Source organism: Ambystoma mexicanum, chromosome 5q (genome assembly GCF_040938575.1).
Source record: "Ambystoma mexicanum isolate Mex_15411 chromosome 5q, UKY_AmexF1_1, whole genome shotgun sequence".
NCBI lineage: Eukaryota > Metazoa > Chordata > Amphibia > Caudata > Ambystomatidae > Ambystoma > Ambystoma mexicanum.
Genome location: NC_090933.1, coordinates 841,460,174 through 841,481,174, shown reverse-complemented (window position 1 = coordinate 841,481,174; position 21,001 = coordinate 841,460,174). Strand labels below are relative to the sequence as shown.

Here is a 21,001-nt window from a genome sequence, read left to right as displayed (position 1 = left end):
TGGCTATTTAAAGACAAATTGATGCATTTAAGATGACTTGTTCTGGAAATGTGTAACTGCATGAATATATTAACCATAAATTGGCACATTACTATAATGGTCACCTCATTTTAATGTTTTTATGTGGATAGAAATTTTAAGGATTAATTGATTGTTTAGCTATTGTACTGTATTTCATGATTTTATGATGATTTGTATGTGTGCTTAACGTTGTATTTTAACTAAATGCACAATAATATTTTTTTTAAAAAGTAAGGTTAACAAGTTTTAATCTCACACGCAGATGATCCCCAAATCTTTATTTGACACTATATGGCAACATTTCGAGGTGGTGTGCAACAGAACACCACTGCTTTGGCGTTTGCTCGTATTTTTGCATGTGCAGGTCAAATCATATTCATCATTCAAAGTTCGTGGTGAGCTCCCCACTGTTTGTAGGGAATGGTGTCATATATTGTCTACAGAACGTGTTGCATTGCATTTCACAGGCTCCATATTTCTAGTTTAAGGTGTTCGGTAAAGCACATTATGTTTTAAAGCAGGAAAGTACCACACTTTGTGTTTATTGTTGTAAAAAGTACATCATATATAAACACAACAAGGCAACATCTCAGCATTTTGCACCCTAATTTCGCCAGTCAACTGAAATCCCAGACACTCGACAAGATTCTGCATTGCTAACCCCTACTCTGTGTCTAATCTCTTGTCTGTCCCACTGTAGTCTATCAAAATGAGCTTGTTTCTAATCATTAGTCACCAAATTCACTGAACATTTTCAACACTCTTACACCCTCTCATTTTGATGCATAATTCATTAAAAAGCACAATCAAATGTAAGGAGTAATGTAGGTAGCAGAGCTCTGAAGTATGTGAATGTGATAATGCTTTTTTGGAAGTGCCTGTTTCTAATATGGTACTGAATAAACCATAGCATTTTATTATGAAATGGGCATACATAAGTCTTTTTGTATGTTGCTGATAATTATTAATATCGCTCTTGAGAACAATCTAAGAGACACTTTCTTTTCCTTGACAGGCGCTTGGACACAATGGCATCACCAATAGGCAATGGAATGTGTGTAATTACACAATACAATCCATCTGGAAATGCGTACCCAGCAGAACAGAGTGCACAAATGGTGCAGACAGCCGGATTTCTTTGGAGATTCATAAAGGGGGAACCGAAGGCCCTTGGTGTAAGTTCTGTTCTCAGAAAACGAGTTACTACCTCAAAAACATGAATAGGGAGTATTGCAGATGGTGGAACATGTGATGTTATACATTTTACATGTAGAAAATACTTAAAAGATTTGCAGACATATAACGACCATATGTAGAATGGTACTGAAAAAACTGAATTATGTAAATTACATAATGTAGTAATGTACACAGTCCAAAACGTTCACTCCATTGCCAATGTGTGTGTTCCAGGTTTATATTGGCCATATACCAAAATGGTGAAAGCCCCTCTAATGGGAATACAGAAGACTTAATAACCTGGTCTCTCAGGTTATGCCCACAGAAGAGGGTCTACAGTGCCCTTTTAGCTCGCTATCTGTGCTGTGCCAAAGGAGAACTATTAATTTGCATATCAGTATGTTCCCTCCAAGAAGGACAGTTCGGCACTAAAATGCAAGGTTATTCTCCTCAGAACAAGAGTTCCAACAAAAACCTCAGGCACGTGTTTCTACACAATTGGGCATACTCAGCACACAAGATATAGCATCTCTCTGAACACAGAAAGCAACTGGTCCACATGTGGATTACACATACTAATTTAAAGTTAGTCCCCACATGTTCAAACATTCGCCAAAAGTATGAGAACCCATTTATTGACAACCGATAAGGCCGTTAACCTGTTCTGTCGGTTGGTGCCCATACAATCATGTTTTAGTTTGGTGACATTGCAGAGGAGAATAACCATTTGCATATCGGTCTGCTCTCACCCACAAGGACAGTCCAGCCCTTAATGATCAGATTCCTTCTTAGAGATTCTGAAAGGGTGAACGAAAGGCCAAGGGAGTACATACATTCTGATTTCAGAAAATGGGTTGCTCCCTCGGAAATATGAGCACAGAATAATGTAGATGGTGGGACTTGCGATCTTGTCTATGCTGTATTCAAACACTAATATGTACCACATCCTGTAGGCAATTAATACTGTAGAATACACTTTGCCACAACATTTTCATCCCCATCTCCACATACATCACAACAAGTTACAGCATCCAACACAAGGGCCTCTATGGGAAAACTACTGGGGTGGCTCACTATTTTCCACAAAACCTCATGGACATGCATCATCCATGTGTGCACCGCACATGAATATATGGAACTCCTCACTTTCCACTTCACACTCACCTACACCCAAACAGCTACCTTGCACCTGATTACCTAGAACCTGCAAAGCCTTTATTGAGGAAATGACAGACCTCACCACAATAGTATCCATCAACAATGCAACTAACATTTTCCACATAGATCCAACATCCCAAACGTGCGAGAAAATACAAGTTAACAAAGCCCCTATAGCATGAGACAGGAACCACACAGAAGGCCAGGCACCTAGCCAATATGCAAAACACACAGGCCTTAGGTGAGGCAGACAAAGGGATAGATACATTTCTGAGAACCTCCTATGATGAAATGTAGACAGCAACATACAGCACACACACATACACTTAGAATATCGCTCAAGTAGAATAATGGAAAAAATGACAAGCAATAGAGCATTAGGCCTAAACACGCACAAGTAAGCAGGATAAAGACACAGGGCCTCATTCCGAGTTTGGAGGTAGCCATGGTGCTATTTGCGCCATGGCTGCCTCCAAAATCGTGTCCAGGTCCGGTCTGGTGGATAGGGGACTTACCGGGACATTCCGCCCTAGGCGGACCCGGTAAGTCCCCATTCCAAATGCCATTCCCCATTCCCATTTGAGCCCCCATAGGGCTCAATGGGAAGGGGGAAGGTGCTAATAACGGGCCCACTAATTGCAGGCCCTTTATTAGCTCCAAGGTCCCTTAACGGGTCCCGTAAAGAACGTGTGGTCAGATCACACATCCTTTACGGTTCCCGCTAAGGGACCTTGGAATTGGGCGGTAAGGGATTACCGGCACCGGTCTCCTTACCGGTGCCCGTTATCCCTTAGTGCCCACCTCGGAATGAGGCCCACAGTGTGCACTCCAAAGAGCAATAAGAGCTTTTGTTAGAAATACTGAAGATAGTAATCACAAAAACATATTATAAGCCAATCTGACATTCATTAGTTGTATAACATATAGAGTAGGCCTCACGGCAAAAGCAGCTTCATAGGCTATTAAGAATTAATAGGCCCCAGAAATACATGGATTATTCCACACAGCAAAACACATCCAGCTTGGTACATCTTAGGAAGACACACATACAAGGTCAGTGCACTCGGACAGGGTGTAAAGCTGCGCTGCGATTTGTCAGAACACAGAGGCACAGCTCATTCCCAGGCTTCGAACGGGAAAGCAGTGATTCAATCAAATATTGTAATATTGAGCAGACCCCATGAGGGAAGATGTAAGAGCTCCACACGGATTGGCTAGGAATAGGAGGTACAGCAATTTCTGAGGCGTGGAACAAGTGAAACATATAACAAACAATGTCCCTACCCAATGTTTTAGAGACTAAGAAGACGAAGGCCACAGCCCGGTGAGAACGAGGTAATGAGCAGAAGTGTGCACAAGACAAAGTCGTTTAGGGTAAAGGCACACACTGCCATCTGTAGGAAAACATCCACCAAAGAGTGGGATCACGAATACCGAGCAACATGAGCACCCCAACCAAGAAAGAGACAGGCATTCATGATTACAGAAGAGTGGAGTTCATTAAGTATTATATGGAATATAATAAGGAATACATAAGACACCCTGACACCCATTAAATTATATGTGTCCATAAGTATTAGGACAACTCATGCACACTCGCACATAAATACACAATTTAGATGTGCACAAGGTCCCATAGCAAAAGACCAGAAGCACATCCCATGAGCTCATGCAGAGGAGGAGGTTTGAGAAGGGCAATATGTTTCCAATGAGAAGTCGCAGTATTAACTGTCAGTTGAACAGTCACAATGGTGGGAACGGAAAGTTGGTGTCAACTTTTGGGTCCCACGAGAAAGGATGTGAAGTATTCTTTTTGTTACCACACTGTTCACACCTCACAAAGTTATTGGTCAATTGTGGTGGAAGCAACCCACCCAGGAACACTCAAGACGGAACAACCAATGATCAACTGAGTTATATGTTGTAACATGCCAACCTGTCTACTGTCCAATTAAAACTGTGAGAAACTAGACAACCCCATTGTTAGACCATAAAATCATCACAGAAACAAAAGAAAGGCAACACACCCGAGCTGCTTGTTACCAACTCTCACACAGCCATACTCCCTGCTGTACCACTCAAATCTTCCTCATTAAGGCCAAGCCAAACCAACCAAGACAACCACTTCTCTTTCACGAATGTTGTCAGGCAGAATCCTGGGCAGTGCCCTTATGGACCACTACACAAGGTTTAGACTACAGGTGGTAGTACAATTTCACCTTTGGTACAAGCCTGTACTAGACAGTTAGAGTGGTAGCAGTAGCGGAGCAGCCAGGCTTATCTCAAGAGCAAATGAGCAGTAGTAGAGATTACACAAAGGACTATAATCACTGTGACTCAAGTAAACACTGACTCAAGGTTTCTGGTTGAAAGGTAAAAGTACATTTATTTTTAGACCATCTGTTCACAAAACACTTCACTTCTATTAAATTAAAACCACACTTCAAATACACTACAAACAACCAATTCCCCTTGTGCAGCGCAATTCAAGGTAAGTACCTTTGGATTTGACAGACCGGTGTTGTGAAACAAAGACATTACTGGGGGTTATCACGCGATCACTTTTTGACAGTAATGACAGTTCGGTCTTACGAAAGAGAAGCGTACCCGCGAGCAGAAATGTTACCGTAGTCAAACACACTTAGCACATTAATTAACACAAGAGAGTTGGGGATAAAAATCATAGGCAATACTTTTGTCAAGGCAAATAGAATGTAGAGACACTTTCTAAAACGTAGATAAAAGTCAATAAGCCTCCGCCAGTGTCAATGGGACAGGGATCCTGTTGTCGAGGATCACAAGGTTAGAACAGTTCACGATTTGAGATTGCCAGGAGTACTTAGATATTTTCAAAAGGGAAGCAAAAGTTATAAGAGGGAAGGAAGATAAGGACAAGCCTTTGGTGAGGAGAAAGGGGTTCACCCTAGTTCCTTGAAGTCAGACACAGTGCCTTATTCGTATGAAGAAGAGCTGGTGCCACGGCAGTTGTTCCTGGTAGTTCCTGCAGACTCACGTTTCCTGAAGCTTCAGTCGTGGGGACAAGAAGGACGACGTCTGGAGTGATCTGCACTACCCAGGGATGAAGCCAGCAGCAGCAATGCAACGGTGAATAAAAGGTGCGCTCCTTTAAAACAGGAGAGGCTCTTCAGATGGCTATCCGGACCACTACAGCTGTGTGCAGCGATTCCGACCAAGAAGGGGATCCTCTGCCTGTGGAAGGTGAGCTGGTTGATCCCATCAGGCTCAAGGGAAGAAGACTCCGGACTGGATATTCTCTTGTCGTTGAAGGGTAGATAGCTCAGGATGGCAGCAGGGCTTCACCGGAACTCAGGAGTTGCAGCAGCCGTCTTCTTCTCCGCATCTCTTCGGTTCTTTGCAATTCCAGTGGCAACTCTGACTTCCAGCTCAAGAGTCCTGCCTTTAATGCCAAAATCCCCCATTCACACAGCCTGGCTGTCAATCACTCAGCAGGGGGGTTGTCCGGCCCGGACAACCACCTAAGCCAATCAAGACAAAGTGCGACTTGGGTCTCCAAGGAGACCCTGTGCAGGGGGTGACTACACCTCTCCCTCACATTCAGCCCACCTAGACACCCAGACACTAAAGAAGGGCTTCTGGACAGAAGCCCGCCAAAGGTCGGCGAACAAAGGAGGCAAACCTGGTTTGCCGCGCAAAGTAAAACACAAGAAGGACTTTAACAAAATAAAATGGCGATAAAACCCAACTGGTGCCGAAATAAAATGTATTTGGTCAAGCGGGTTTAAGTTTGAGGCTAATATAATAGCCTGAAACAGTACCACGTTTATATAGTATAATCGCGGTACAAAAGTTAGGGTAGATACCACTGCCACCGGCCAAGTCTTAGTGTTAAGAGAGCAAAATAAAGCTCAGAGAGGCACAGACAAAAAGGGATCGGAACTGACCCTTTCCAATACTCCATGTAAGATGGGGTGTACTGGGTCTGTAGTTTTAAATGGCTTCATAAAGTAAATGGCAACTTTACCTGTTTCTGAGGGACAGTAGTCAGCCCCAGAAAAATGGAGCCAGAAGGAAGTCTCAAAGACAACCCTGTGTCACTGCACGGAAGGTGCTGTGTAACACACACACACACATGTGGGGCTCGTGGAGTGGTGTAGCTCCAGAGTCCCAGATCACCCAAACAGTAGAAATACACATGGCAAAACACATGTAAGAGTGGGAAACAAGGCTCACCCTCTTACCAGGTGGAAAAAATAAACACCAAAAATCCAGCAAATCTGCTGAGGGACTCACTAGTTGTGGGAAATTAGCCATAAATGAGAATTCTCCCTAACAAATGTCTCCATGAATGCACTGGAAGTAAACCTTATCACCTTGGTCTCCATGTCCTTGGACAACGTTGATGCCAGCTCAGCACAATCACACACTTAGTTAAGGTGTGCACCACTGAAACTTTGTCTCAACATACATAAACCATCCACACTTTAGTACACACAGGAACTCATCGTGATCAAGTTGACCATCTATGTAAAAGAAAGGTTCTGGACAAAATCCAATCAACGTGAAGATCTCATCATCGTGAGAACCTTCTGATCAGCATGCATGATGCGCATCACAAAAGAAAAAGAAAACACTACACAATAACCATCATTAACGCATCCAACAAGAGCAGTGATATCGTTCAAAATTAAATCTTAATTGATTTTTGAAAGTGAAAAAGTCAGACAAATCACAAAAAGAACCATTAGACATTGACAACAATAATATCACCACTTACCTCGTATCCTGGGCCACCAACACTCCCACTTCATTTCCTTGCCTTTCCCCCCTCCCTCTTCTAGGTACAGTATCTTACATCACCAGTGGTATGGACTCAAGAAAAGCACAGGGGCAACGCGCTAGTCTTGGAAGCAAGACCACGTAGAGCAACAGAGGTTTGAATCACGGATCCGCTCTTAGAAACCAAACTCAGGTACGGTATTAAGCACGTTATAAAAAAACAATTAAATAGAAATAGATAAATAAAATTGTCAGGGAATGTACAGTGACATCTAACCAAACACTTTCCATTATTTTCTAGAAAAGGGGAGCCACCATTCCTCTATGCTGCATCTGGATTCATCCAGCAAGTACGTGAGATATTCCATAGTATATAAGTCTCTAGACCTATGAAGCCATTCCCTCTTTGTGGGGACTGAAGCCCTTTTCCACTGCTGTGCAATGCAAATCTTGGCAGCTATTACCAGTGTATGGGACATGTGGTTTCGGTGTAGCTCATCCTCCTCATCTTCCCCCAAACCCAGTAATATCTGCAAGGGGGAGACAATCCTACAAATCCCATCCAGCTCCCACACCCAGCACATAACATTAGTACCTGCATCTTATCACACTCCCATCACATGTGCCAGAAATCTGCTCTTTTGTGATTACACTTCTAGCAATTCGGTTTTACTCCCGGATATATCCTAGCCAATTTTTGACGAGGAACATGCCACCTATGTAGATGTTTAGTCACCTTCCATCTATACTGCAAGGATACGACACCTTGGGAAACCTTCTAGCACATATCAGCCCGTAGTGACTCCCAAATTTCTCTACCCAAGTCTCTCCCCATCCAGCCGTGTTTTCACAGCGCTAACCTTTCATGCACATAATAGTCTCAAATAGTCCCCCATGTTGTCTGTGTGTGTTCGTTATGTGTGGTTTGTGTTCATGATTAGGTTTCATCCAGTGCTGAATTACAGGGTAAATTTGAATAAAGAACGGCTCCTAAAATATATTTTTATTCTGTTATCTACACAGATATATTGTTCTGTTCTGCGAATGCCATAGTTTCCAGCTACCATGGGATGGATTCTTCAATCAACAATGGCAGATATGCCAAAACTGATCTTTTAGCATTACCGTCATGTGGGACCGATATGCCCCTTAGCGGTACCAGTGACAAGGAGCAACCTGTCATCATTTATGGTGTAGCAAGAAGCTCATGCCATAGCGTTGCGATTGAAGGTGCGTCGAAGCTGCATCTTCTCCCAAAGGGAACACCATGTGCATCATTAGAAAGCTTTGCTGGTGTAACCGAAGGACACACAACAATTGGACGTTGATCACAATCAGCGTATCATGATAATGTGGTTTTGTGAGCATTATTTGATGAATAAAAGCACTTGCTATAGTGCAGATTAATTATGTTTTCTTTAAAAATATTTGCAAATCCGATTTGGAACACGCTATGAGAGGATGTGTGTGTTGATCTTCCGGATTCTGCTTTAACTGACGTTATGGCATGGGTGATGACTTGGCGCGTTTGGCTATGCTGCCCACTAACGTCATGAAAAAAGGTAGAGCATATCGTTTGGAAAAGTGATGTCAGCTTCAGGGGCAGGCGATCTGTATTCTTGCCGTAAGCGCCCTTGATGTTAATGCAATGGCTCAACGGATAAGATTAGCACAAGATGGCAGTGCCCAACACGTTGTTTTCGCATGTGTAAAAGTGAGGAAAACTAAGGTAAGATGCATAGGGAAACTTTTTACGATTGATTACAGTATGCTTAAAAACACATGCCTGAACGCTCGGGACAGTACAATTTTTGAGCGCACTTCCCCTTTAAGTCCCTCCACCTACTTTGGCGACGAAACATTAATTTTCCAAAACCTTTGTGCCTCTGTCACTTTCTTTTGTAACCCCGGTTGAGCAAAGGCCTTCTTAAATTTGTCCTTAATCTGCTGTTGGCCCTCAGATGCCAGTTGTGGAGACTGCCCCTGTAGCTCATGCAGCACTGACTCCAGCAAGTCACCCTGCTTCACATCATATCATGCACACCAACTTCAAAAGAAAGGGCAAACGGATTTCTTCATTGGTATCGTATTCAGTCAGATGAAGCCGGGACACTAAGGGTCTGCATTTTTGCCTTTTATCCAGGGTATGCAATGACAGGTCCTGAAATAACTTAATGGAGGATACTTCCTGTTCAAATGTCTCTCCTGGTCCTCAAGACATCCTCCTTGTCCTTGTAATGTTGGCACTTGGCCACCACTGACTTGGGACCCAAACCTGGCCCAGCTTCTCGATGAATCCTGTCAAAGTGAATCGTCCTGTTGTCATCACCATCCAGTAATACCCTGAGCATATCTCCCACACATCTTCTTAGGACTGCAGGAGACTCTGTCATCCTGCAGCAGCCCCCACAACCGTATGTTATTCTGACACTCCCTGTTTTTAATGTCATAGATCTTACTTCTCACTCTCAATTCCAACTCCTTTAGCCACACATCCATGATCTCTGCAGAGAGCAGATTATTTGCAAGGGCTTCAAGCCTGTCTTCCGCCTTCTCCACTCTCTCCTTGATCATCAACATTGAGGATTGTACCTCAGCTCGAAAGGCCTTGATTTCAGTCAGGACTCCCTGAATATCATTTTGCAAGGCTTCAAGAACCCCTGTCTGGCACTCCACAGTCATGCTGATGGTGTCCTTCGAGGTCAACTTTCCAAGATGAGGAACAGCTGTGTTTTACACACACACACAGCATCCACGTGACCTCTGCAGATGTTGGGGAGCAGGTCCAAGCCACTGCGCAGCCCGGGGCCTTGGCACTCAAACAGAGCGGATCAGGGTCAGGATGTGGCACTCCACCTCCTCTTTAGCACCCCTATCTGTGCAGCATCCCTCAAGTTCAGCCTGCCAACTACCCCTCACTCCACAGGCCTGTGGGATCTCCACACTCAGGTATGGGGTGGTGGATGAGGGACGGCTAGCGTGCGGTAGGAATCCACACGTTTCACTGGGTAAATCAGTATCCCTCTTTCCCCACACATGTTCAAGGTTCCACAGTCCCCTCGCTCCACACCGTAGAGTACACTGGGTCCAGAGCGTCACTTTGCTGTCCATCTTCATGCACCGTTCAACTAGCAAGGCCCCATAGGCCACATCTATTAGGGGTGGGGAATTCAGGGAACACAAGGCCGGTAGTCATCCATGCCTCAGTGCTGCCTCCACTACTCACTGCGATCCCCAGGCACCAACTCAACCACCACCCGAGTGAAACAGGCACTGGGTAGCTCGGGTCTGTGGGGTAACTAAACCACTGCAGGGTTCATGCAGCTATCTTCATCTGTGGGGTGGTATGAGAGCCAGCCGCCGCGTGGAAATCCACCTGATGAACTGGGTACTCAAGCAGCCCCCTCTCCACACACACCATACCTGCTCAGGCTGCCACGGTCCACTAGCCCCTTATCACCCAGGCCACAGAGTCCAGAACCCCATTCCTCTGCCCTCCTTCATTGCACGTTTCAGCCAGCAAGATCCCACAAGAGACACATCTTCGGGCCGGGGTTGGGCTCAAAGGAGCACAATGCCAGCAGTCATCTATGAGTGAGCCGTTCATGCAGCCATCTTCATCCACAATCCTTAGTGGTCTCCAGAGATACTTTTCAAGTCATGAAGTACTTCTTAACCTGCTACCGGACAATGCAATACTACACCCCACTAACAAATTTAAAATCATCAACAGCTTCTTCACAGACAAAATAGACAGGATTTGGCAACCCATATTCAGTGCAAGTACTCCAGAAGACCTGACCAGCACACTTAGAGCCTTCAAACTCACTATTTACAAAGAGGACATTCTCCCATTCTGTGCTGTGAAGATCAAGGTGATACACTCCCATTACTTCCCAAATGAACTAACAATAGGACAGATCCTCCCATGCTGTAGAAACCCACATTCAGCCTGAATAACCTGGCAAGCTATTACTGCATCCTGCATCTCTCCTCAGCAAAGTGATTGAGAAGAATGTTGCCATAAAGTTCCAGGAATGGATTACTCAGCACAATCTCCTACAGGACTACCAGTCCAGTCTCTGACCATGAAGCAGCACAGAGACTGCCACGATCCAAGTTTTCGATTACACTCTACACATCCTGGTAAAGGGGACACCTGCTTACTCGTCTTTATCAACCTTTCTGCTGGCTATGATACCATTGATCTTCAAGTACACAAAGCCCTCCTTGACTTCCTTTCCACAAGCATGAGATTCTATATAACCGTCTTGCAATGATTCACCTCATACCACTCCAACAGAGACCAATTTGTCTGGATGCGGCCCAACAGACCCCACTCTGTCCATTAACTTGCAGAGTTCCATAAGGCTCCATCTTGTCTAATGTCACCATAAAACCTGTACATGTAACCTGTGAGACAACTCTTTGCCACCACCAACATCAAGATACACCTATACACATATGACACACAGCTTCACCTAAAGATCAATTGCATCAATGACATACATTGTCTCAAGCACTGGCCGTCCCCCATCCAAGCCTGAATGTCAAGCCTGAAGTTCTGCTCTACAAAGACTGAATTAATTTGCCTATGAAAGTGCCTGAACAATATCAAACACCACAGAACATGAGAAGACAGACATAGAGCTGAAGATTAAGGTTGGGAAAAGTAGTGTCAAGGGACTTGAAACTACCATAGGGCACTTACCTATGGAGCCTTTGTTCATCCCAGTCTAAGCCAATACACCAACATCACAGACACCTCTAAAACTCAATGTGAGATGGGGTAAAGCTTGCCAATATACAGAAGGGTGAAAATCATACATTGTATACTGCTGAACATACTAAGATAATACCAGAGAGAAACAACTCCTTAGGGTTGTCTGAAACCGACAAAGAACAACTTATAAATAGTGTTTAAATGGGAATAATTGGTAACACAAAGACTGAAAAATAAAAGATAACAAGCAGGAAAAAATACCATAACCCTACTCACCCCAGATCATGTTTCTGACACCAAAGTGAAATTGTCAAAATGCCTAAATCCTGTAAAAGGGGTGTGAACTATGCAAAGTCTGTAAGCTGGAAAGCAGGGGGAGGGTGGAACTGTGCATGGTCTTTAATGCCAGGCTACAATTACGTTCGTATCTTATCCTGTTTCCGACTGTAGGAGGGCGAGACTCTATCCACACTTCAGAAGGACGTAATGTCTATAGAATGTGTCACAACACATCTTTATAATACATGCAGTTACTGAAAACAAGGAAGGTACATAGCATGCTCCTTTGCTCGAATGTACGCAGTGATGTTTCTGAAACATAAAAAGCATTAAGCTGCATTTCACGTTTGATGCCTACAATGTAAAAAGTGACGTTTTAACACATGCAGCAAATGAAAATATGGAAGCCAGAAATGTATGTAATATTTAATGGCTGCAGTTTGCCACATGACATATTTGAACATGGACAAAAGTTAATTGCAAATTAATGTAGCAAATTAGGAATGTCTTGGTCCCAAAGGAGCAGCATTGCCGGAATCACTGCCAAACCGGAACTTAATTTTAGCAATACTAATTAGGACCTCATTATGAGTTTGGCACTGATTCAGTGGTAAATCCGCTGCAGTTCCATGAAACTCGATTAGCATTACTTCCACATGGTCTCTTGGAGTTGCCACAGTATTACAAGTGGTTGTAGGGTGGTGCAGTTCCCCATCTATGGAGTGCATAGTGCTCCATGGGTATTTTTGGTGAATTTACCATTGGCTGAATAACAACATGGTAAATCTGCCGAGTTTGAGGTTAAGTGGAGGATTTACCTCCAGCAACAATCAACAAACACCTGTAATTTCGTAGTGCGTGAAAAAACGATGGTAATTTCGTCACCACCAAAAAACTTGTAATGAAGTCTATATTAAGCCATGAAAGGGGTAGTTCGATCAGAAATGTTATTGTCCCAATCGATCGGACATGTATTTTTGATCATAGATCGATTCATCTTAAAAAAAAATCCTATGCATCTTACGTTAGTTTTCCTCACTTTTATACATGCAAAAAGCTTTTTATTTAATCATTTATTGTATTATGTACACGTCTTTACCAAACTATATTTAAATTATACTTTAACATGCCATGTTCTTTACATGTGTCCTTGCAATTTAATATATATTTTGTCCCAATTAATCTTGTTTTTGCACAAATGTTTTTTCTTTTTTTGCTTGTTTTTAGTTGACGTTGGGCCTCATTATAAGCTTGCCGGTCTGGTAGCAACGGTGCCGGTAAGCTAGCGGCACTGTTTCTACCAGACCGGCAAGCTAAGAGTTCTGCGGGCGGGCCCCCTCCCGCCCACAAGGTCTGTTTCGGCGAGCGGACTGGCACCCGCCCGCAGACACTGACGGTAGCACCGGCACCATTCTGAAAGGTGCCAGTGCTACCGTCCTCTCCATTCCCATGAGAATGGGGCGTAAAATATTCCGGCACCCGGCATAGGGGAATTACCTGGTCCGGCGGGGCTGGAATGCCCCGGTAGATCCCCATTGCCGGGTGTCTGAAAAAAATTACTCCGTAGGCAGCCGTGCCGTTTTTACCCGCACGGCTACTGCCGGACTCATAATGGGGCCCATTGAATTTTGTGTAAAACTTATTTTCATTAATGAATACAAACAAAAGTATTTCTATTTATCTAACTTTTCATCTTTTACAATATTCAGGAACCATGGCCACTATTCAGCCCTACATATGCAGGCCTGAATAGTCGGAAGAGGAAATCACTGAAAGAGAAAAAAGGCGAGACCATGGGGAATCAGATGCTAGTCGTGACGATAAATCACCGGAGCCTGAACCCAGTCGCATGTAAGACGTTTCCACCTGGTGTACCTGCTATAGTTGTGAGCTTATGCCAAGTGTGTTGGAGACCTGCTGCTGCCAACATTATTGAAGAAGACACACCGCTGCTATGTGTTACCGAGCTGTATGACTTCAGGGCAGCCTTCCTTACAAGATTTTTGTTGCGAATGATGATGGTCCTTATGCACGAACTTTGATCTACAGTTCAGCCGTGTAATCCAAGTAACAACTAAAATCACTGAATATATGTTGTGTGTTTGACAACCGAGATGGCTAACATTTCATGTTGTTCACCTATATCATTGTAATTTATATGGGTCCGTGACGAAAGCATTTTTCTTTACATTGAATACATTTCTTTTTCTAATCTCAAACCCTAATATTCAGCTTTACCATCAAAGTCCAAGCAATTAGCTTTTTTTCAATTGGAAGTAAAAAAAAAAAATGGCTTCAACTGTCTTCCAAACTGTTTTTCATCAAATGGGTGTTACCGTTTTCAATTGATCCCCACTTGATATATCAAGCACTGTTGGTATTTTCCACGAAAATTTACTTTTTAAAGCATCACAGTGTGAGAGACGGGCCTCAACGACCGGTGGGGGGTGTCTGTACTTCCGCTCCTTATATGGTGGAGGAGAGGCACAGGAGACCCCAGCCAAGATTCTCTATTCGGTAGCAATGGTCGAGCAATCACGGCCTAGCTTCTCAGGAGGTGATGCAGGCTGGTTCTTAAGTACAGTGTATCCCCAAGCCCCCACAAAGGAATATCCACACTCTGTATTGGTTAGAACACAGTCTTTATATAATCAATAGTTAAGGTTATGTACATTCATCATGATAACTCACTTTGTACTCCGGCAAAATCTACAATGACAAATATTTACAATCCTAAAGTGGTACCACCCTAGATCTCATTGAAGTGCATGAACAATACTGTACAATGCCACACAGACCAATAGAGTGAAACCAGCAATAGAGAGAGGAGAGAGAATAAGAGGGTTGAGCAATAGGCAGGATACTGGCCCCTACCACTGGGCACAGTTCTGTGTGGAGATCCCCCCACCTGGGCAACCTGTAAAGAAAGATATAGCACCAGCCCAGTCCATATATTGCTCTGCAAGTCTTATTCTCTCCTATAATGTTTTTACCCCCCCAATGTACCTGGTGGAGTCGAGCTCCTCGAAGGCGTCGACAAACGTCGAGGGACTCGCTGTTCGTCGACGGGGAATCGACGGCCCTTCTTGAATGCCTTCCCTTTCAAGCGGGAGGCACGGGGCGTCAAACGTCCATCGACAAACGAGGTAGAACGATGTCGAAGAGGCGGCAGCTTCGTCCGAGCGGTGCTCGTCGGCGTCGAGACATCGGCGTCCTGCAAGGCGGAGGTGTGCGGGGCACCTCGATGACAATAGTTCTGGACCGCAAAGATTGTAGAGACGGAAACCCAACAAGGGCGTCGAATCGTCCAAGTCTTTGAGGTCGTCGGGTGGCGGGAAACCCACCGGCAGGTTACTCCTCGGCGCGTTGGTCGTCCTCGACTTTCTCCGGCAGGATAAGCGGTCGACGAAGTGGTCGAGAGAGTCCTTCGATTGAATGTTCTTAGGCAAAGGAGCAGACGGCTCCGGTCGTCGGCGGCACGGCGTCAAGTGGTTCCCACGGCTGGGCAACACAACTTCGACGGGCCTCCAGCGGTTTCACAAACCTGCGAACCCTGGTCGACGGCAATGGACTTCGACGGCGTCGATGTCCGGGTGCTTCACTTCCATCTCCTCAGCGGTCCCGTCTCGGGTCGACAACCTTTCAGGGGTCTGTCTTCCAGGGCGCTTCAGCGAAGATGGAGCGGTGCTCGATGGTCCCTCGGAGCACGGGAAGAGGGCGCCTTACCAGGTCCTCTCTCGGGTCAGCCCTCGACGATCTCGTCAGCCTTCAGATCGGTCGAAGCAAATGCCACAGCAAGTCTTCTTCTTCCAGCTGGACGTCAAGGATCAGCAGTTCCAGTTACTCGTAGAGTGGAGACTCAGCTCCCTGGCTGCTTCAGGAGCACCAAGGTCCCTTCTGAACCAATGGTTCCTTCTGAACACTGAACACTTTCCAGTGGTGAGAGGTCCCCAGATATACTATCCTCACTCTCATCCACGCTGCTGGCACACACTCAGCAGCCAATCATAGTGCAGGGCATTCATGCAGTCAGTCAGCCAATCAGGCACACAGTGCATTCAGGCCACACTCCTCCCTTCCAGACACTCACAACAAGAAATGTGGATTGGGACAAGTACCCAGCCATTCAACACTACACACTGCATTCAGGCCAGTTTCGGGCAGGGCTGTCTCAGTCTTTGTCTCTCATGCCAGAAACCAGACAACCACAACAAGGAGTGTATATTGGTCACACACTCCATTCACCCAGGTCCCACCCACAGGAGGTACCCACAACATACAGTCACTGGGAAGGCTCCAGCCAGTCTAGCTGGGCCTTCACAACAACACCATATATGGAACTTCCACCCAACAGCCAGTCAGGGGGAAGGGACAGAGACAGGGCTTCCCAGGACTTTGGGAAAACAAGATAACAGGCAATAGAAAGCAAGAGGCCACAGGGGCCATCTTGTTTCCTATCAGGAATCAACAGATCCCAATGGCAGGGCCGGGGTATCCCAAAATGGAGGACACCCAGAGCACCTGTCAATTTCAGCACGGAGCTGCCACCCGCCCATACCCTGCTCTGGGGCCACCCACAGGTGCCCAAAAACATACACTAGGGGCACAGGGTTGTACCCCTACCCATGGGTGCCATAAGGGTATCCCATGGGTCTGTTTACCAAACCAAAAGAGAGAGCTGCACTGCCAGGAGTCCCACATGGACTCCGGGGCAGAAAACATAACAGAACACACGGTAAAAACAGAGAAAGGACAAGGATTCAGAGGCCCTGTCCCTCAGATGCATTTCCAGCATCACACACAGTGCCTTACATTTAAAAAGGTATTTGAAATACATGCAATTATTGGGTTCATTTAAGTAAACTATTTCTGTATCTCTTTCACAGGTTGTAGAGGCTTGTGGCCTATCATGCGTTTACATGGTGGATTCATGAAAGACTTGGATTCCGTGTTCGATGAGTGATACCTGTCTGTGTGGTTCGTGCCATTCTTGACTAATTCCCAAGTGACTCTGGACAATACTGCGGATTTATGCAGGCAGTACCTAGACCGCAGCAGTACAATTTGTAGTTTGTCATTGCAACCCACTTTACAAAAACTAATAAAAGAAATAAAAAACTGATTGTATATGAAAAATTGTTGCAAATTATTTGTAACTACACACCACATACAGAAATATAAGAGAATATGTGAAATATTGGTGTTCTTGAACAAGTTTACTGGCCTATTGCACTCCCCTCCTCCACATCCATCCGCCCTCTGGTATCAATGGCAGTTCTCACCTCGCAAGGGGGCTGGCTGCGTGGGAACGCGCAAGGTGCTGAATACAATGTACACCTCAAAGAGCTCTTTGGCACGGGGACCATTGACCACATGGACTCCCCAGACCCAGTGTCTCCAGACTCCCTTTTGAAGGCTTTGTCCTTGTCATCTACATATCTATGTGTCCTTTGACTAGTTTACGGGCTTATTGCGCTCCCTTCATTCACACCCATCCATCTGCCCTCCACTATAAATGACAATTTGCATCTTTGGCTCGGGCTGCCAAGGGGGCTTCAATGTCAGGATGGAAGCGGTCCGAATTTGTCATAGAGGCCTGGTGGTTGTGAACGAACACATCACACACACACACCCACTTCTGTAAACCTTTATAAACACTGTGGAAGTTACCAAGAAAACATCTCTGAAATTGACTAGGGATGTCGACCATCTATCCACTTTTTTCCTTGCTTGCTGAATCGTCTCATCTGTTCTTCAAAATAATGGTTAGCCGACTTTTACCGTTGTTTCCTTTTGTGTCAATGTTATGTGCTCTGCCACTTTCTATTGCTTTATACTCAATGTACACCCTATTCTCAATTTAATACATGTAAAAAGTCTACACCATTAGCAACCGTCCTATGTATTTGTATCTCTCTAACTAGCTCATCGCCCACTTGATGCATCAATATGTAAATAAGAGACAGAGCTACATGTACAGGTGCTAGTCACAAAATAATTTATTTGACCTACAGAAGGGACCTGACACATATAAAAAATTACCACACAATTTTTAATAATAAATCTCTAAGTTAAAAAACATGATTAAATTCAGCGGTCCACAATACAAAGATTTCAAAACTTCACAAGAAAAACATAGGAATACGTAATAGGCAATCAATTGCTAACTAAAACAAATTCAAGAAAATAATTGTATACACTTCGGGCAATCTGTTGTGCATCAAAATCCATTTGGATTAATATGCCATTTTTATAACATCTCTGTTTTCAATCCAGAGGGTTGTCTCGACATGTTTCTGTTCACAAACATAAATAACGAACATTCATCAGGAGAAAACAGTTTCAACGGAAAACCTAGTTCTTATAGATTCACAGACTTGATCTGAGTCAATTTCATAGCACCTGTAGGTTAAAAATATAAAAACAAAGTGTAAGCTGATGAATAGCTAATGTAATTTGTAGAGTTCCAATTAAATGAAATAGAGACCCAAAATAGGTGGATTACCTTATGGTATACTCGTGGGGGCTCACAACTTCAAAAAAGTTCAGTTGAAAGTAGGAAGGAGAATCAGTCCTACAAAGTATTAGAATATAAGAAAAGCAGCTCAGTCAATTTAAACTGAAAAGCAATATCCGTGCTCACAATACTAAAGCTGAACGCATAGACAACAACACCACCACACGGTGAAGTGCTGGCGCTCAGGAGTCTCTAGAAAAATCACTAACCTGCGGTTGGACTGGGAGGCAGGTGAAGAGAGGCCAGGCTCAGGAAAAAGTATCCAGTGTCCTCTCGAAGTATGGCGCTACACAAATATTAAGTAGGCCTAACAGCGACCCCGATAGGTGTGCTGCAAAAAGATGGGATCACAGGCTTAACACTAGAAACATCAGGGACTAGCCCACCAGGTGAATCAACAGATGGATAAGGGAAGAAAAAGTACAATAATTAAAGTGCAAACACTAAAGGTGATGGAAAATGCCACAATTTTACACAAAATAGCACAAAGCATGGTGCCGACAAATGCAGAAAGCGTGTAAGCCACTGCCTTCCACAGGGGTGCCTACAGCGTTAGGAATACCTCGATTAGAGAGTGCCGCAAGTGAGGAAGCCAGATAACAGGTACCAATAGACCATGCAAGTATAGAATGCAGAAAATTGCCAAAAAAAATTTAAAAAATGAAACAAGCGATATCCCATGGACCACAAAGTGGAGGGGGACACCATTGAAGTAAATGCCAGTGTTTAAATCGACCCCAGTACAGCCAGAAAGAGAGAAACCGAGGGTTAGAGACACGTACCTGTTATGAAAAAGCCACGGTACAAAGGTACTGAAACAGCCACAGAAACAGGAGTTAGGTATTCAAACTGCGGCGTAAACTTTGCGTTCCAGTAATGCAAGGATGCAAAGATTCAAGAATGCAGCTCTGGGGAAACATGGAACGAAAATCTGTCAGGTCTCACAGAAGCGTATGTGCTAGTGGAGCTAGAATGAATCGATCGACTGAAGGATCAGGCATACATCAGTGCCGCGGACCAGTTCGGAAATGTGCAGAGTCACGCGAAAGAAGCTGCGTTAGCTGGAGAAGGGCCGCTAAGGCAGAGTGAAGCAGTGTACGTGTTGGCATGGAAACGGCATAGTCCGTTTTCCATGTCATGGCTACGGGCGGCGATACACACTTAGTACGGAGTAGGAGGCGAAAAGGAGCGGCCATATTGGAAAGGCAGGAGGGGCTCTGTCAATAGGTAAACACCAAGACTAACCTGGTCTAAGGACCATAGGAACAGCCCTCGCAACACAGGGAAATAGACTAAGTAGAGGTGCAAAAGTGAAAGCAGGCGCAATCATCCTAATCAGGAAAAGATTGGTACAATATTCGAAAAAGAATTAGAAAAATATTTGGAAAAATTCTTGGAAAAATTCCCTGGGCTGGAGGATGGTAGAGTGCTTACCACGTGGGCACGGTGCTGAAGAGAGCACAATATGCGCGTACACTGGGCACAAGTAAAAAGAGATTGAAATGAAGTGCCCCAGTGAAGGGACAGTGCGTAGACACTAGAGCGCTGGGATGTTGTAACCATGAGGGTCGGCCAAAATAGTCACACAAGGACTCTCAACCAGGAGAACGTTATTAGGAGCAAGGAGTAGGGTCAATATTACTAGAATAAGCACTAAGGCGAGCATAGAGTAACCCCTAAGAGGACAGGCGGCCCATAGGGAAGGATAGCAGATAAATCACCCTCTATTCCCAATGGACGCAGGCAGCGGCAAGGCCCGTAAACAAAGATCCTACCTGTAGGGATATTAAGGAAAGAGCCGAAAAAGGGTTCAAGGCTGTATTTTATGCCATTCAACTGAATCGTTCAAGCCTGTGACACCACTATGTAGCATATAGATCAATTTTCGTTCACATTTAAACAGCTTTTTTTCAAGAGATTGCAAATTGCCCCCTTTCAAAGATATTAAAACAGTCCACGTAAAGTATCGTGATTATGTTTCGCAGAACAAAAATGCTCGACCAGAGGCGCATTCTCAATTTTGTTTTTTATACAACTACGGTGCTCCATTATGCGGGTTTTGACTTTCCGATTGGTTTTACCCACATATAGCAATCCACATTTGCATGTAATGAGATATACCACAAACTCAGTATTGCAGTTGGTAAGGTTTTTCCGGGTCCAGGGTTTGGGGCAACCTATATCGATTTCTTTACTCCTAGAAGTGAGTTTGCAAACCCCACAAGAACCATAAGGATAATGTCCCGTGGCTTCAGGCAGGCCCCACAAGGTGGTGTGTTTGGGATCCGGGGTGGTGATGTATTTCAATTTGCTGTTGCTCACTCTATTCCCTACAGTTGTACTTTTTTATAGGCAAAAATAGGGAGTAG

The 21,001-nt window shown here is 44.5% G+C and overlaps 1 protein-coding gene across 2 annotated transcripts in view; it reads left to right on the top strand.

Annotated features, from left to right (window-relative positions):
• Nucleotides 1–21,001, top strand: part of LOC138497705 (membrane-spanning 4-domains subfamily A member 4A-like) — a 558,077-nt gene that overhangs the window by 217,151 nt on the left and 319,925 nt on the right. For both annotated transcript variants that reach the window (XM_069621329.1, XM_069621328.1), the window contains exon 2: nucleotides 1,037–1,196. In XM_069621329.1, the coding sequence (XP_069477430.1) occupies nucleotides 1,050–1,196 (147 nt within the window). In that variant the 5' untranslated portion in view covers nucleotides 1,037–1,049. The remainder of the gene's footprint in view (nucleotides 1–1,036; nucleotides 1,197–21,001) is intronic.